At 40.9% G+C, this 16,438-nt stretch overlaps 1 protein-coding gene across 1 annotated transcript; it reads left to right on the top strand.

Moving 5' to 3' along the window:
- Window positions 1-1,333: 1,333 nt before the first annotated feature.
- LOC138595901 (zinc finger protein 709-like) lies at window positions 1,334-6,348 on the top strand. The gene is made up of 2 exons (XM_069667404.1): window positions 1,334-1,382; window positions 3,600-6,348. The coding sequence occupies exon 2, from the start codon at window positions 3,623-3,625 to the stop codon at window positions 4,778-4,780; it is 1,158 nt and encodes a 385-aa protein (XP_069523505.1). The 5' UTR covers window positions 1,334-1,382; window positions 3,600-3,622; the 3' UTR covers window positions 4,781-6,348.
- The last annotated feature ends 10,090 nt before the right edge of the window (window positions 6,349-16,438 follow it).

Genomic DNA, 16,438 nt, shown 5'->3' with positions numbered 1-16,438 from the left:
AGCGACATTTGACCGGAAATGCACAACCGCATTACTCACAGGAGAGGTGTGAGCCTGCCTGCCATCTTCCTTGACACTTGAGCTAAACTACGGTACAGACAGACCTAGAAATATATGCCTCTGTGGTTCTTAGATGTTGAACCTTGAATTACCATATCATACCATATCACCATACCTTGAATTATTATATCGACCATTTTTGCAGACCAAATCCATGAGCCTTATTTTAATGCATCTTGCAGTTTAGTGATTATTCATAAACACCAAACTGGTGTATGTGGTTAAACACCCTGTGATGCTGATGATGACTTTTGAAAGCATTTTGCTGATGCAGCCTCAGTCATCAGAGGACCACAGCCCCTCACACTTGCTTCTTTTTTAGCATCCTTCCTTTGTCTCCCCCCCTTTATTTCCTGTTGTATGACTTTGCTCTAATCATACATCTATCATCAGATGATTAGCCCATATTCATTAAAGGCTTAGTGTGAATCCCACTGTGTGACTCAGGAATGGAAATGTCACTTATTTAATGATGTAATAATTCAACACAACATCCTGTTTGGGATCATCTAAGACCCAGCTATTAATACTGAGAATGAATCAGACAAAAAATCTGTGTTTCCGAAAGATGTAACAGTAAACACATTTGTACTGAGGCCTATTATTAGAGGTGATGACAGGAAGGTTATTTACTGCCTTCACACTTCACCATCTATATTTTTTGTTTTATTTTTTGTATTAAGTCAGAACATACATAATGTCTGCAGAGAAGCTGCCTGAAGAGACAAAAACATTATTTGTGGAGGAACGGTTATAGTGCTAAAATAATGTTTACATATTGTCATTTTCTCTCCTATACCCCAGAGTGACGAGCTGATAAGGTGGGTGCATAATAACGTGTGTCCCCGCTGGTATGCCAACCATCCCATAACTCTTTGTTCACCTCTCAAAATAACCCCTCACCCACCCTAGCAGCAGCTGAAGCAAACCTTCAGACAGACAATTGAATATATATACATTTTAGGTCTATATCACCTTATTTTTTTACAGATTTTTTTAAATACAAAGTGAAACACAGTAGTTCATACTGTCTCGGATTTTATAACAACCTCTGAGTACAGTTGGGAAACATGTTTGTGTGCTTTGTACATTATCTGTGCAGTTTTAGACCAACCTATATATTTTGTATTATTTTATATAACTTTTTTTGATAGTCCATGCAAATGCTCCCCCAGTCTAAAACAACGTCCACAAAATCCACAGCCATCAGCCATCTCTCTCAACACTGGCTGTCAAGGTAACAGGACAGAGAGTGGGGTCACGTGACAGACGGAGAAGAAGCAAACCCGGAAGTACGGGGTAGTAAAAAGAAGAGCAGAAAGGTAAACGTACCAGCTGTTCCATTTTTGTCTGTTTGTAGTTAGAATTTAATGATAGCCCATCGGCTTTAGAGCTTTAAAGTGCAAATGTAAATGCAGCAGCCTTTCGTTTGTAACGTTGTGTCATTTTCAAATAGTTTGGTTAAGCTAGGCTACTATCGTGCCAATCTCGGATCCCACCGTCTATAGTCTGACGACGATATAGCTTCTGGGCAGTGGGCACAACGATGAACATGCCGCCAGGGCATGCAAGCCGGGGGTTAGCGATAAACCACTTCTTTTTCCGCGTGCTGCATTGTTTACAGAAAAATAACTCGTTTGTCTTGTGATTTACTTTAATTAACGGGTCTTACCTTTGCCGAAATTTCAACATCATGATTCAGATTTGTAAAAAGTAAAAATAAAGCGTTGTCAGGTCTGTCCTCAAGAGGAGAAGAAAACTACTTTTAAAACGCTCGTTTGTTGAACGGAGGTCGGATCAATAATTTCTGATGCATTCGAGGAAGTCGGGAAATCTGAACGCTAAACGGCTTTCGTGACACCGCGTTAGGGAATTTATCTCAAGTTGAATTTTAGATCTAGAACAGATTTTAAGCTGTTAGCATGCAGATGTCTTTTTAAAGAGATAAATAAGAAGCTAAATCTTCTTATTCTTTTATTTCCGGCAGACTAGGCACGTTGTGTACATTGTTGCCTCCCACCGTATCGCTCTGACACTTTAATTAGGTCTATATTCTGGGATATAGACCGGTGTTTTTAAGGAAGCATATTACTGCCTTGGCTCTCTCTTTCTCTGAAACTCCATCTCCTAGTATTGTTCTCATAGAGAGGGTCTTAGTGCCAAGATTGGTAAGAGCAATGAATAGCTCCCTCCTTTATCCTGCATAAAGTGGACAGTGCATCACAATGTGAAGAACACATTCCAGGACTCCACAAGGATCACAGCAGCCATCACTGTGTTTCCCCACTAGTGCCAAGCCACTGGCTAGTCCACAGTGTCCCAGTCTCAGTCTTGTCATCTTGATGTCATCTCTACGTGGGATACTGACTCTGTAACCAGCACCAAGAAGCTAAATCGTCGTCAAATGATACTGATCGGAGCCAGGATTTTATTACAGTGCATTATGTTCTGCCTGCTTTTGTTGTTCTTCTTCTCCTACTTGTTTTACGGCGGTTGGCATCCAGCTTATTGGTGCATTACTGCAAGCTTCTGCTCTGGAGTATTGACCAGACAATAAGCTTACAATCTATGTCCCTTGCTCAAAAAAACCCAATAGTAATAACCCGCACACACATACCCTAACCTACACTTAATATGTAAATCCTATGACAAAATCCCATCCCATGACAGCCATCCTAGTACTCTATCCCTGTTTATCCATCATATCCTATAGAAAACCCCTGTATCCTTTCAGAAAGCTATACAACGCCCTTTCATCCATTCTTATCTCTTTGCTGATTTTGTCCTGTACATGCTTAAGTGGTGGTTTTTAACAAACAAGCTCATCCTGCTTTCTTTAACAGTCACATGTATCACTTGCTTAAAATTTTTGCCCTGGAAAATGTAAACAAAGGCAGCGTGCAGTTAATCACTTCGTCATGACATTTATTACTTTATGCATTTTTCAAACGTCAACTAATGTTCAAATATTTCTACTGTTGACGTGAGTCAAAAATAGGCTAACTCACAAAAATGTAAATATTCCAACTCTTCAAATTCTTTCTCATACATCCTGACTTTCATCCCCATCTCAATTCTTTACCTGGTGAAAAGTACTGTTTGGGTTTTTTCCACTGAAAACCTACACCCCCAATCAAAGCCCCACTCCATCACCAAATCACTTGCTTCTTGAACTTTCGTTTACCTTTCTACTCTTGAACTTACTCAAGAATGCGTGTTAGAAGTTGGAATGAAACAAGGCATATACCTTTTAAGCTGTTTATCTCTGTTGTATTCACATTATTGTCTTTATTTAGATAGCCAAAAAAACTTGTGAAACAACATTGTGTTAGCTCAGATGTTTTGTGCTAGGCTTCAATATGGAATTAGAAGATGTTCAGTATGTAAATACCGAGCCTACATTAATAGAGAACTAAGTGAACACTAAATGAACATATGGCCCTTGCTATTATTTAGGAATTTTTAATGCATCTTCAGTAGATAAATGTGTTCACTGCTTTAAACTGTTTGAAATTTCTCTGTCTCTGTGTTTCCCTCAGATTGAAAAGACAGAAGAAGAGTGATGGGGTCAGAAATGTTGGAAAATTTTGACTCGGTTGAAGACGTGGACTCACTCACACTGCAGGGAGACTACCAATGTGAACCAGGTGGAGGGACCGTCATTCACCACCTTCAGGACCATACTGAAGAGAAAACATACCAGTGTGAGCACTGTGAGAAGAGTTTCAGTTACTTATGTCATTACACGAGACACCAGCGGGTACACATCAGAGAGAAACCCTACCAGTGTGATCAGTGTGGAAGCACTTTCAGTTACTTAAGTAGCTACAAGGTCCACCAGCGAGTTCACACTGAAGAGAAACCCTACCAGTGTGAGCACTGTGAGAAGAGTTTCAGTTACTTGTGTCATTACAAGAGACACCAGCGTGTACACGCCACAGAGAAACCATACCAGTGTGAACACTGTGAGAAGAGTTTCAGTTACTTATGTCATTACAAAAGACACCAGCGCGTACACACCAGAGATAAACGGTACAAGTGTGATCAGTGTGAAAGCACTTTCAGTTTCTTAAGTAGCTACAAGGTCCACCAGCGTGTTCACACCGGAGAGAAGCCCTACCAGTGTGACCACTGCGAGAAGAGTTTCAGTCGCTTAAGTAATTACAGGACGCACCAGCGTGTCCACACCGGAGAGAAGCCACACCGCTGTGAGCTATGTGGGAAGAGTTTCCGTTTCCACAGTGATTACAAGAAACACATGCGGATCCACACGGGGGAGAAGCCGTACCAGTGCGAACAGTGTGAGAAGAGTTTTAGTTGTGGCAGCCACTTTAAGAGACACCTGCTCATCCACAGTGGAAAGAAGCCGTACCAGTGTGACCACTGTGAGAGACAATTCACTGAAGCTAGTAACTATAACAGACACCTGCGAATACACACTGGAGAGAAACCGTATCAGTGTGCACAATGTGAAAAGAGATACACTGATTTAAGTGGTTACAATCAACACCTGCGCTGCCACACAGGAGAGAAACCGTACTGGTGTTCAAGATGTAAAAGGTTATTTGCTTGGTCTAAATCCTTGAAGGTGCACCGCTGTATTGATGTGGATGAAGAGAGTGCGAGTGAAAATGTTGTTTTTTCCAGCTCAGAAAAGTCCGTCATTCACGTGCAGGAATCAGATTCCCTACCACAGAACAAGGGATTTACTGAAAAATAATGCATGCATTTTTATCAACTGCAATTCATTATTGACAGCCTTATTTCTTTCTGTTTACCCACCTGAAACCACGTTAGATCTGTATTGAAGTTATGTGATTGGTATGAAAAAAGTTCTAAATAACATGTCGTCAGGAGAGTATTCGTTGACACATGCCTCCTCTTTTGTGTCTGCTAAAAAAGTAGGAGTGACACTGATTCAGTGATTTTACTTGTTTTATTTACTGGATCGGTTTGTTTGGAGAGGAGGCGACCTCTGCAGATAATTCTGCTCTGATAAAAAAAGGTAAAGAAACCCCAAACTTAAAAAGAGGTGGTCTGCCTGGGCACAAGGTCAGATAACAACAGAAACATACTAATGTTACCGTTAGCACTGCACTGTTGTTGTTCATCACATGATAAATCACCTGAGATCACTTCCTCTGCAAGGTAGTTTCCTGCCATTGTTCCATTGTTCAGTGGTTGGATAGAATGAGAAGTGTTTTGGATAACAGTGTAACGTAAATGCATTCAATTGTGTTTTTTAAATACATGTGTTGCTTAATTCCAGGGATGCACTTTTTGCCAATTTCGATACCGATATATTAGGCACATTTTTTACCACCTAATTGCAGAGAACATAAAGTCTCCCCTGTCATGGAATTGATATCATGCCTACTCTTATTGTAGTCTCCAAAAACTGCCATACCGCATACATTCTTCACACACTCGAGCCAAGCTAATGTCGTAACATTACGTCAAGCTTTTTTAGGGAAACATCGAGCATTTAAGCAGAATTAAAGCATGTTATCGTTGGAAAATATCGTCAGAAAACTGACATATCTGCCGATGCCGATATTTCATTTTCAAGCCATAATCTGCAGATACGGATATGGTGCAGATAATATCGTGCTTCCCTACTTAATTCCATTGCAAACAGATCCACAAGTTGCTCTTCCTTTTTAATTCTGATAAAGAAATTGATTGATTATATGCTGTACACATTTGCTTTTACTATTGATAACCATTTGCATGTATTAAATCCATGAGTAATGAATTGTTAAGGATTATAAACTAAATTCATTTTTGTGACATTTGTTCAAAAAAATAAAAATCAGATAGACTTGTGTCCATCATGTGAATAAACTGTCGTGAGTTACAGCCTTTTTTTAAAGATTACATTTCGTCAGAGCTCAAATTAATTATGTTTGTTCCAATGTTAACCCATATATATACATATACCCAGCAGGAGGAGGAGATGGCATGAGAGAGAGAGTGAATATCTCAAGGCAGAATATGGGGAAATTAACTGTAAACACCCTTCTAAATCCTTCTCCCTGTTTGATGTGAAGATTTGATATTATGTATATGTACTGATCCAGCCTTTATGACAGTGTGTGGTGTAGAAAGATTATGGGGCTTCCCTCACTGTTTTGGGAGTCTTCATGGAAATCCATGTCCTTCATCAGAATGCAGATTTATGCTGTTTCATAAGAGCCAGACAAGATTAAAAATTGTTTTCTGGTACAGCAGTGCTTTGCTCAGATTTGGATGATTCTGGTACACACATATTGGTTCCTATGAAGCTGTAATCTTGTCCAAGTATTAAAAATGTCATGTGTGATAAACAGTAATGATTCAGCCGTTTTCTGAGCACGTTTTTGGCTCAAGCTGCATGTGCACACCCGGGGCCCTGGTGCTGCTGCTGCTGCTGTGGAGCTCTGTGAATCTTGGACTCAGTGAAGATATTATGTAGCATTTTCCTATTCAAATCCATTCAAACTGGGAGGTTTGAAGGATTTCCTCATGTTTAGTATTAAAATTATTTGCATAATTTTCACAGCAAAACAAGGTCACTGCAAGTCTGTTTTTTGCCTCATGGCCCGATACAGTTTTACTTTTTTACCCTTTTTTACTGGGATTCTTAATGATTGTTTGGATCTGCTTTTCTGACATTGGAGTACTTTTTGTTAATTGTGTGGCGTGAAAAGAAGAATGTAATTTTCCTCAGGTACACCTCTTCTGTCAGATCTAATGCTGAGCTGCTGCCCCTCCTTTTACCAGAGAGAGACCTGTGCAGAACACAAGCAGTCCACCAGAGGGCGCAATGAGACCACAAATAATAGATAGGTATATACTTTATTAATGTCATGTTTTAAGATCTTGTTTTTTTACCCAGTGTGGGACTGATTTGCATAATATTAAAAATTAAATCTGCTGCTCATGGTACCTGTGCTTTAAAAGTATGTGGACATTTTTTATATATACTGAAGAGAAAATTTAAATCCAATGCTTTAGCGCCCCTATTGTTTCTTTCCTTTTAATTTGGCACATTACATTTTAGTTTATTTCAGGTGTTTCTACTGAGTTCTTTTATCATTTGGGAGAATTATTTCTGAAATGCAGGGTTTATTTCTAAAAATTACACTGTACAAGCAAATAACTTGCTCATATGACTGGAAGCAAAATCATGTTTTCAAATATTCCCTGCATTTACAAGATCATCTATAAAAGGAATAAATGTGCCCTGTGTATTTTAGGAGTCGCAGCTTGATATAGGAAACAAAAAGTATTTGAATGTGGCATTGCTCCTTTATCATACCCTTTCCCACTGAAATTAGTGCGTTAACTTGGGTTTTTCAGACCCGGGACGACCTGCTTATAGTTATTGCCAGTGGACTATCCTCCTGTCGGTCTCTTTTCTGCTGCGTCACCGTCTGATGTCACAAATGCGTCCGAAACAGGGTTAGTAAACAGGGCAAGTTGTTACAGTTAGGTCTTTATTGTATCTATTACTCATTCAGTCTGTGTATCAAACTCGGCACCGACAAATTAGGAACGATGTTCAAGCACTGCTTGGACGGGGACGGGCGGAATTTGTAGATGAGATGACGAGGAGTCGCAGAGGTTACTGACGGAGCATAGCATTGCACTGGAAAGGGGGCGGAGATTAGCGTGTCGACATGGGTTTTGTGTTCCCATCAATGCCGATCGGAGCCGAGGCGATAATTACCCAAGTCTACTACAGAGTCATTTGACCCAGCTCTGAATGCTGATTGTAACCGTTCCCACTAAGCAAAAAAGCCGGGTGTTAGCGGGTTGTTTGACCAGTGGGAAAGGGCTTAACAGTATCCATGTGGTTGACTTTGGACACTGGTTTTGTGCATCCAGTTTGAATAATCTCATTCCCTGAAAATGAGACTTTTCCTTTGACGTTTAGGCACAAACACTTTTCTAGCATAAACAAAAGAAATATAAAAAAAAGCCAAAACATAAACAGTAGCGTTGCACCGTGGTTCGTGCTGGACCATGAATGATGAATGTCCCAACAACAGGATTATGATCGGTCCATAATGATTTTGTAATCCAGTAAAAAAAACAAATTTAAAGAGAGCATCCAGACGGATTATTCTGACAGGAAACAGAAAGATTCCCAACCACACGTTCGATCACTGATGAATCAAGTCTACATGTATTTTCTAATTCCCTCTGACTCATGGAGGATCTGTCGTCTGTTTTATTTTTAGCTGACTGCAGAGTCACCCAGCTGTGTGTCACGTGCTCCCTGTGTGCAGATGGTTACTGTGACTTTTTGACACAAGTCCAGATGTAAGGTGTGTTCATATTCTCCATGTCTCTCTCAACACACGCGCGCACACACACACACATACATCCGTCCCTCATGAATACTGCAGCCCCTGGGATCTTGTTACAAACAGCGTGCCATCTGCACACAAAAACAAGTGGAGTTAACGTCTCCTCCTCTCTAATCACTACCTCTCAGCTTCAGGCAGACCTCCCCTGTGGGCACCTTTTCCACCAAACAACCTCTAACTCACGATAATAGCTGTGATACACCTTATGTTGTATAGCACACATTCAAAGTTATGTTTCAGCACGCCTTAACTAATAACACTGGAGAGCAATTAGATTTATATTCACGATCCTATCATTCAACCACTTGGCATTCATAATTACTTTATGTATATTACATTTACAATAAAATATGTCAAAGTAAAACAGAAAAATGTCTCATCAGAGAAGCTGGAAACAGAATTTATTGGAGATTTTTCAACAATATTTGCCAAAAAAATTATTTAATCCCTTAATTATTTGTCTGTCTGTTGACCGATCATTGAACTGGCTCATTTAGCTCTACATAAGCTACTACGAAGAGTTTTCTGCTGCATTTATGCTCGGCTGTCATGAACGCCAAGGACTGATCACCCGTCACTCACAAGGCTGACACAAACAGACAACCTTTACCGCTCACATTATAAGTACATTAACCATTAACAGTTGTGTCTTTGGACTTTGGGGGGAGGATGGGGTACCCGGACCGGGTCATATGTATCATTCACTTTAAATTTCTGCCCTGGAAAATGTAAACAAAGGCAGTGTGCAGTTAATCGCTTTGTCTGACACCTACTGGCACTGAAAATGTAACCCTGAAATTTTAACAGTCCTCTCTAAGGTATGAAGCCGTTTGAGACTTTGGGTGCCCCCATAAGCACAGGTAGGTGTGTCAGCTGGGCCTCTGCTCCTCACAGTGTCTCTGTGCAGTCTTACATCATGTTCCCCTCTGGGATTAGTTCAGAGTACAGAGCAGAACATGTATCGCTGGTGACCCTCCACTGTCTGTTGTGACAAGGGTAGCACAATGACACAGCAGTGGGGGACCCCTTTCACAATAAAAGCTTCTTTTCATGCTATGGTGCTGACCCACATACCCTTCAGGCATGCATCGCTGGCTCCGATAACTTCGAAAGCACAGCTGGAGAGCAGCGAATGACCGAGGAGAAACCCTTTTCAAGAAGCACAGAAACAACTGAAGTAGTAATTGACAGTGACATTAACAGGTTGAATAATGTCTGAGTAAACTTTGGTCATAGTTCACGTCGATGACAATATGAAGGACTTCTCACGTTTCCATGTCTCAATCTTGATTTTCTCCCCTTCTCATTGCTAACATAAAGCCACGTCAAGAGACCTAACTAGATCTCAGTCAAGCACCCTGACAACAACGACTCCACCTCAGCAGCCAGTTTGTTCAGCTCCCTCCCAGAGGACAATCTCTGTGACAACAGAGCAGAAAGAGGGGAGACTGTTTGCAGACCGCTGATCCATGTTTCGAATGAGTCGAGATTAATCATCGCGTGTTACAGACAACTGCACCAACCTGCTCTTCTCTGTAACAACATTGCTCAGGAGAAAGTGTAACTGAACAAACCAAAAGAGTCAAGTTTTTAGAATCCAGATGTGCAGTGATTAAGTTCAGCAGATACAAATATATGACTTTATTTAGAAACAGAAAGACTTGAGAGAGAGAGACAAATGTTATGATGCAAAGAAGCTAATTTTAGCAGACTCTTCTTTTATGAATGATGGGGACCTGGTACAGGATGTATGGATGTCTATTTCTGCCAGGGAAAGTCAAAAGAAAGGTGGGAATATTAGCATTGAAAATTGAAAATCCTCATGATAAGTCAATGTTTAAACTTCCTCAAATCTGTATAACCACACACGTTGTTGTATTTCTACACTGTAGTGCACTTGACAGGAGCATTTTCTAAATCAGCATCAATACTGAGGGCAAGCAACGTCCTCTCATACCTTTAAATTTGCACCTAAGGCCGGAGATATACTCCTTTTTTAACCTTTCGATCGCATACACAACCGAACGCATCATGAACGGAATTGTTCACATATTTAGCTATGCACTATGCATGTTTTAGGAGGATATCTCTAGAACAGTGGTTCTCAACTGGTGGGTCGGGACCCAAAAGTGGGCCACGGAGCTGTTTTCAGTGGGTCGTGAATGTGTCAAAAAGTCGATGCTGCGCTTTTATTTTGAAGGATATAGGTTTCATTTAACGTGCATGCAGTAGTAGTGTAGTTAAGTTACACTCCATGTATGCCTATTCACTGATTGGGTAATCCCAGCTACAGTTACATTCTTGAAACTTGATGAGCCCTACAGTAGTTGCATTTTTGTTGCAGTTTTTAGCAAATCTCTGTAGAGGGAATATTTTCTCCTTATGCACTGCCACCATTTTGGTTGACTTTGCGAGGTTATTATTGTTGTGTTACGTTCGGTCTCAGGTCCAAACTGCACCATTTTTCTTTAAATAAATCTAAGGGGTTGAAAAAATCTCAAGTTTGGGTCACTAAAGAGGTAGTGGTGGGTCCTGAGGCGAGACCAGTTGAGAAACACTGCTCAGGCACACCAGAGAGCTCAGGCCATATGCAACTACATGTTTGCATTCATGCATGTTTGTCGCTGTGCAGTGGTAATGACACATTGTACAGATGTGGATAACTGTGGATTTGGTCTATCAACTCGTCTTCAAAACTTTCTGCCGTTGCTGTCCCTGCTGCCGTGTTGACCCTGTCACATCCCTTCTGCCTCTACACTGCCCCTACCTTTCATGTGCATACTGCATCTCGCCTAAGTGTAGCTTACGACACTCCAGCCAAGTTAAAGGCAAGTGTATCTCCAGTTTAAGAAATACATGGAATATCTGACCAACCTTGTGAAAAGCTCACTGTTTGGTTGGGTTTAGACAACAAATTATCAAGTGTAGAACAAAGACCATAGTTTGGCTTTTAAGAAAAAGAGTAGTGCACAACCAGTAGTCATTCAGTGTGCTATAGTGCATTGCACTGAAAGAAAAAACAAGAAATACGAAATTAACGGAGCTTAAAAGTTTAAAGTTTATTCATTTTGCCAATGAGCTCACTATATATTCGTCTACACTGAACTCCCTTTACAGTTGGAAGGGCTATGTGAATCATTGAATGATTACAGACACAACATTTATATTTCTGTGTACTTAAGACGTAACCTGACTGCATCTTCCACCATAATAATTACCATGACTTTTAGAGGTCGCCACCTTACTTTAAAGGTAAATATGGGTTGTACTGATTTGTTGGATGGACAACATATACAGTCCTATTTTTTATGCATACAGTCATAGACAATTTTACTCAATACGTCAAGTTTAAAGTCATTTAAAAAAGTGAAATATTCAGTCCTTTAAGATTATAAATCAATACTTTGACAAGTATGGTAAATCAAATGCATGACATTGTTAGTTATATGTTATCTTACAAAGTTATTCATGTCATAGTTTGACTTTTTTTTTTTCTTTTCCTGGCTAAAATGGGCTTCAGTTACTTCACCACTTTACCCCTTCATACCGGATAAAAGAATCATAAATATATGAATACTTTGACCACATGAGGCCAAGTTAAGACTAGAAATCATTTTAAAATCACAAAGCGTTCAATGTTTTTCGGCCCGGGTTCAGATAAAGTCGGACTCTCTGTGTGGAGATTGCATGTTCTCCACGTGCATGCGTGGGTTCCCTCCGGGTACTCCTGCTTCCCCCCACAGTCCAAACACATGCTCACCAGGTTCATTGGTGACCCTAAATTGCCTGTAGGTGTGAATATGAGCATGAGTGGTTGTTTGTGTCTATCTCTGTGATTGACTACCGATCAGTTCAGGTTGTACCCCGGTTTTCGCCCAATAACAGCTGGGATAGGCTCCAGCCCCCCGCGACCCTGAACAGGACAAGCGGTATAGATAATGGATGGATTTTGGTTTGAACTACAGAATAACCTTAAACTATACAGCATTGTAATTGACAAGATTATAAAAAAACTCCCTAAGGATTCACAGGTCTCGTTGCTGAATGTTGTTAATTTATAGTTTTACATAAATTCAGTTTGTCATAGTCTGCTATTTGTTTTTCATGTGTTCAAGTTTTATGCTGTTGTCTTGGCCTGGACTCCCTTGTAAAAGAGATTTTGTAACTTAATGGGAACATTCCTGGTAAAATAAATGTTAGCTGAGTTGGATCTCCACAATCAATTGTTCCAAAAGCAGAGACGAGGACGGCGCAAACATGCAGACTGATATTTGTCATCATAACACTTGCAGCTGTGGTTATGCTGTAAAGGCCACATCTGTTCTCACCCAGCTTACAAAAAGTAATCTGCGTTTCATTTTGTCCAGCCTGCGAGTCATTCTGAACGCAGGTGATGAGTTTAGCTGCGGATGAGTAAAACAACAGGGACATGAAGGATTACATGTTATTCTGTCAGGGCTGCATTTTGGTCTCACAGCCTTCATACAGTCACCCTGCCAGCCTGGTAAAGATAAGAGTAGCTGCACAGAGAGACAGAATGCATAGACAGTGATTTGTGATGACACTTTGGAAAGTGCTGTAGTACCTAAATATGGCCATTATTAAGACTTTGAATCAGGAGCTAAACTGATTTAACTCTCACTACAGCCACCCCCAACCCCACCACTCCCCTGCCACTTACCCTCCCACCACTCGGTCATCCAACTGTCCCGCCAGCTGTCTATTTTAGAGGTCCACGTAACACCCTTTATGCAATTACTGTCTGAGTGGTCTCTTGGAGTTCATCCAAAGAATTCTCTCCTCACGAGTTCTGGATACCTGAACAGAATATTTCATATGGTTTGTGTGCAAGCTGAGATGCTTAAATAGGAGATGACTGAAGCCAAAGTCAGTTAGACAGGGCATGTACACAACAGTCAGGGGTGGGATTAGAAACTATGGAAGGTGGCTTGGCCTCTATACGGTTTGTCTATTTCAGGACCCGTACCTGGTTGGTATGTTCAGTAATCCATCTATGATTTTAATGAACCTACACAGTATCACCTTTTAGCTACATCCACAGTAATTAGTTTTCTTTTAGAGCCCCTCAGATAGAGACTTTTGGAAATGCTACTAATCTTGTTTTAGTCTCAACACTCATGTAGACGTTTGGGTCCCTTGTTAGTCCTGACAGTCCTTCCCTGGTTCGTCAGGCCCCTCACACATCGCCCTTTCCTGGAAGAAAACACATCACCCGTGACTTGCCGCGGTTAATTTAACATGAAAAACTGCTAACAGGGACTTGAATGTAACCCTGCTGTCTGTTCTGCTCCTCCTGTTGTGCACCCAAATCCTGCAATTGATAAAGCACTGCCTACATGCACATGAGGCAAGCTAGTACCACAGCGTCTCCCTTATCCACCAGGGCTATAAGCTAAACATGTTCAGTGAAAGGACCGTGGCTGTTTAGTAAATGGTAAATGGTAGATAGGCTGCACCTATATAGTGCTTTCTTTAAACCATACATCCAATCTTTTATACACCGACGGCAGAGGCTGCAATGCAAAACGTACAAGGCTGCTCATCATTAACTTTTGGGAGTGCCTTTCTGCAATGCCACATGCATGCCCAGTGTATACGTGACCTGCTATGTGATAGGCAGTTTCAGACATTACAATTTTTAGTTCTGAAAATGTGCTCAAATGCTCAACTGGATGGAGATGACTTATGGTTTAATACGCCATTTCAAAATAAAAATGTATGTAGCCATAGCCCTTAAAGGGCCAGTTCGCCAATTTCAACCTCAGTCCTATCATGCTGTAATGGGGAGCTAAAGCCATTATGGTAGGAAAAAAAAAGAAATTTCGCTCTGTGCCTTTGGAGGACGCGATCTGCTTCTCCAATGGGCCCTGGAAAACCTCCGCCAGTTGACGCATTTTATGCCAAGGAGCTTGCTAAACTACACTTCCTCTATCTAGGACGCTCGCCTCCAATGTCCTGTCTCGTTCAAAATCGTCAGGTTTGAAATGCAGATTGCAGACCCCAAGATTTTCTAGACGATTCACCCATATATTCTCATCGTATTTCGGATACTGTACCACTCTGACCCATTGCCTGCACTGAAAACAGTAGTATTTCACTCCATTGTCTCTTGCTGGGCCGTTCCTTTCAGAGGAAGGGGCACAATGCATGCTGGGTGTTGTAGGAATGTAGAATGGGCGAAACCACAAGCTGTTTGTACAACTTTCTCCACAGCAATGGCGCCAATTTCAAATATTATTGCTTCTACCAATTACAGAGAACACCAGCTTTGACTGACAGTGGCTTTTTCCAGGGGTGACTTGCTCCTTTAAGTAACCATCCAATAACCTTCTTACCCTAGTTGGGGGAGGGAGGCAGCAGATTTCAGGCAGACCCTGCCACCCCTGGCCACCCTGCTGGCCCCACCCCTGACAATTAAGAGCATGGTCCATTCTTAGCTTTACCGTACAGACCATATTTGAATTTACCAACATACCATCACAAGGGGTGTGTCTCTCAGGAATCAGCCGTAAAAGCTCTTCCGTCTGACCCACTGACCTCAGATTTCCATTCCTCAGGAACTATTTTGTTAAAGTATGTTCCAGTTGCTCACTTAAACACCGGGTGCTTTTTGCAAGGCTGCTGCTTATTTATGTGCAGAGACGGAGTGACGTGTGAATGGATTCCCCTTGAATTTGGCCAACAGATGGGTCTTTGTCCGAAGAGCCTGTCATTGAACTAAGAGCGAGATCCTAATCTGGGAATTCAAGCACCAGCTGATGATCTTTTTTCTATGAAGCCAACAGATTTAGAAACTTTCACCCAAGTATCCAAATTCCAAACAGATATAATGGTGACAGAAAAAACCCCATTAAATTCTAGATATATGCTGTTTTTGTTTTTATTGGCAATTTAGAGAATGTTTCAAGGCGTGTCCTGTGTGTCAAAAGAAAGAAGCTCAAACTTTGTCCTTTAAGCAGCCAGGTGTTTTGACACCTGTCACTGTAGACTCTGTACCAAAGCTGCCTGGAAACATAGGAGGTGACCAATGTGTTGACGAACCATTTATTCCAAGCTTTAACATACCAAAGTTATTATGGCGGGTTGTTGGCAAATGACTAAAGCATCACTGATTTTTAAAATAGAATGATTCATGAAGTTTGTTTGGCAGGCTATTGTTAGTAGAGGATGTCCAGAGTGAGTGTTAATTACCGGACCATTTTAAGACCATTAAAGAAGCTTGTAATAAGTTTAGTGGGACATGCCAGTACATGTGCTCCATTGTGACAGCAGGGTTCACACACTGTCTCACATGCACTATTTTAAGGAGCAGACTGTTCAGCTGCAGTTGGCCCCCCTCTCTTTTAAAGGCATAGAGCAAAGCTAAAAACACTTCAAAGTTTATTTAGAGTTTAGACAAGTTGATCAATAATCAATTTGTTGTTTCATTTCAAACATTTCACTGTTTCAGCTTCTTAAATTCGAGGATTTACATACTTTTCTTAGTTTTTTATAAACTTAAATGAAGAGGTTGGGGGTTTCGGACTGTTCCGTAACAAATTTAAAGACGCAACTTAGAGGTCTGGGAAATGGTGACGAGCATATATTCGAAAATATTGATGATTAATCGTAAAAATAATGTGCAGATCTTTCAATTTTGAAAATAACAGTAAGTTGAAGCCCTAATGTGCTGTTTTCAGAGTGCTTAGAAAGGGCATTGTTTTGTTATAAAGCGATAAAATTAGACTATTGTCACTTGAAATGTCAAGTCGTTAATTACAGATACATTTATTTATAAGAGAATATGATTAAGATGATGCACATTTAGAACTCGCTCTTCCCACAATTAACACATTTCAACCACTTAGATTTCCCTATGGGGATGATTGACAGCGCTTCTCGTCCTTTCGACCAATGAGCGAAGGCCGGGGGCGGGCACTTCTGTACTGTAATCAATCCTCTGATCAGCCCGTGAGCGTGTTTGTCCTGTTGTACGCTGTTCTGCGTGTTCGCTCCTGCCGAGC

The sequence above is a fragment of the Semicossyphus pulcher genome, unplaced genomic scaffold, assembly GCF_022749685.1.
Source record: "Semicossyphus pulcher isolate SPU_LCO1_2020_fin unplaced genomic scaffold, fSemPul1.0.p SCAF_18, whole genome shotgun sequence".
In the NCBI taxonomy this organism is placed as follows: domain Eukaryota; kingdom Metazoa; phylum Chordata; class Actinopteri; order Labriformes; family Labridae; genus Semicossyphus; species Semicossyphus pulcher.
The sequence above is the reverse complement of the archived record's forward strand: the minus strand, read 5'-3'. Positions and strand labels throughout refer to the sequence as shown.

Coding starts and splice junctions, on each gene's coding strand:
- LOC138595901 (XM_069667404.1), top strand. CDS start 3,623: ATGGGGTCAGAAATGTTGGAAAATTTTGACTCGGTTGAAGACGTGGAC.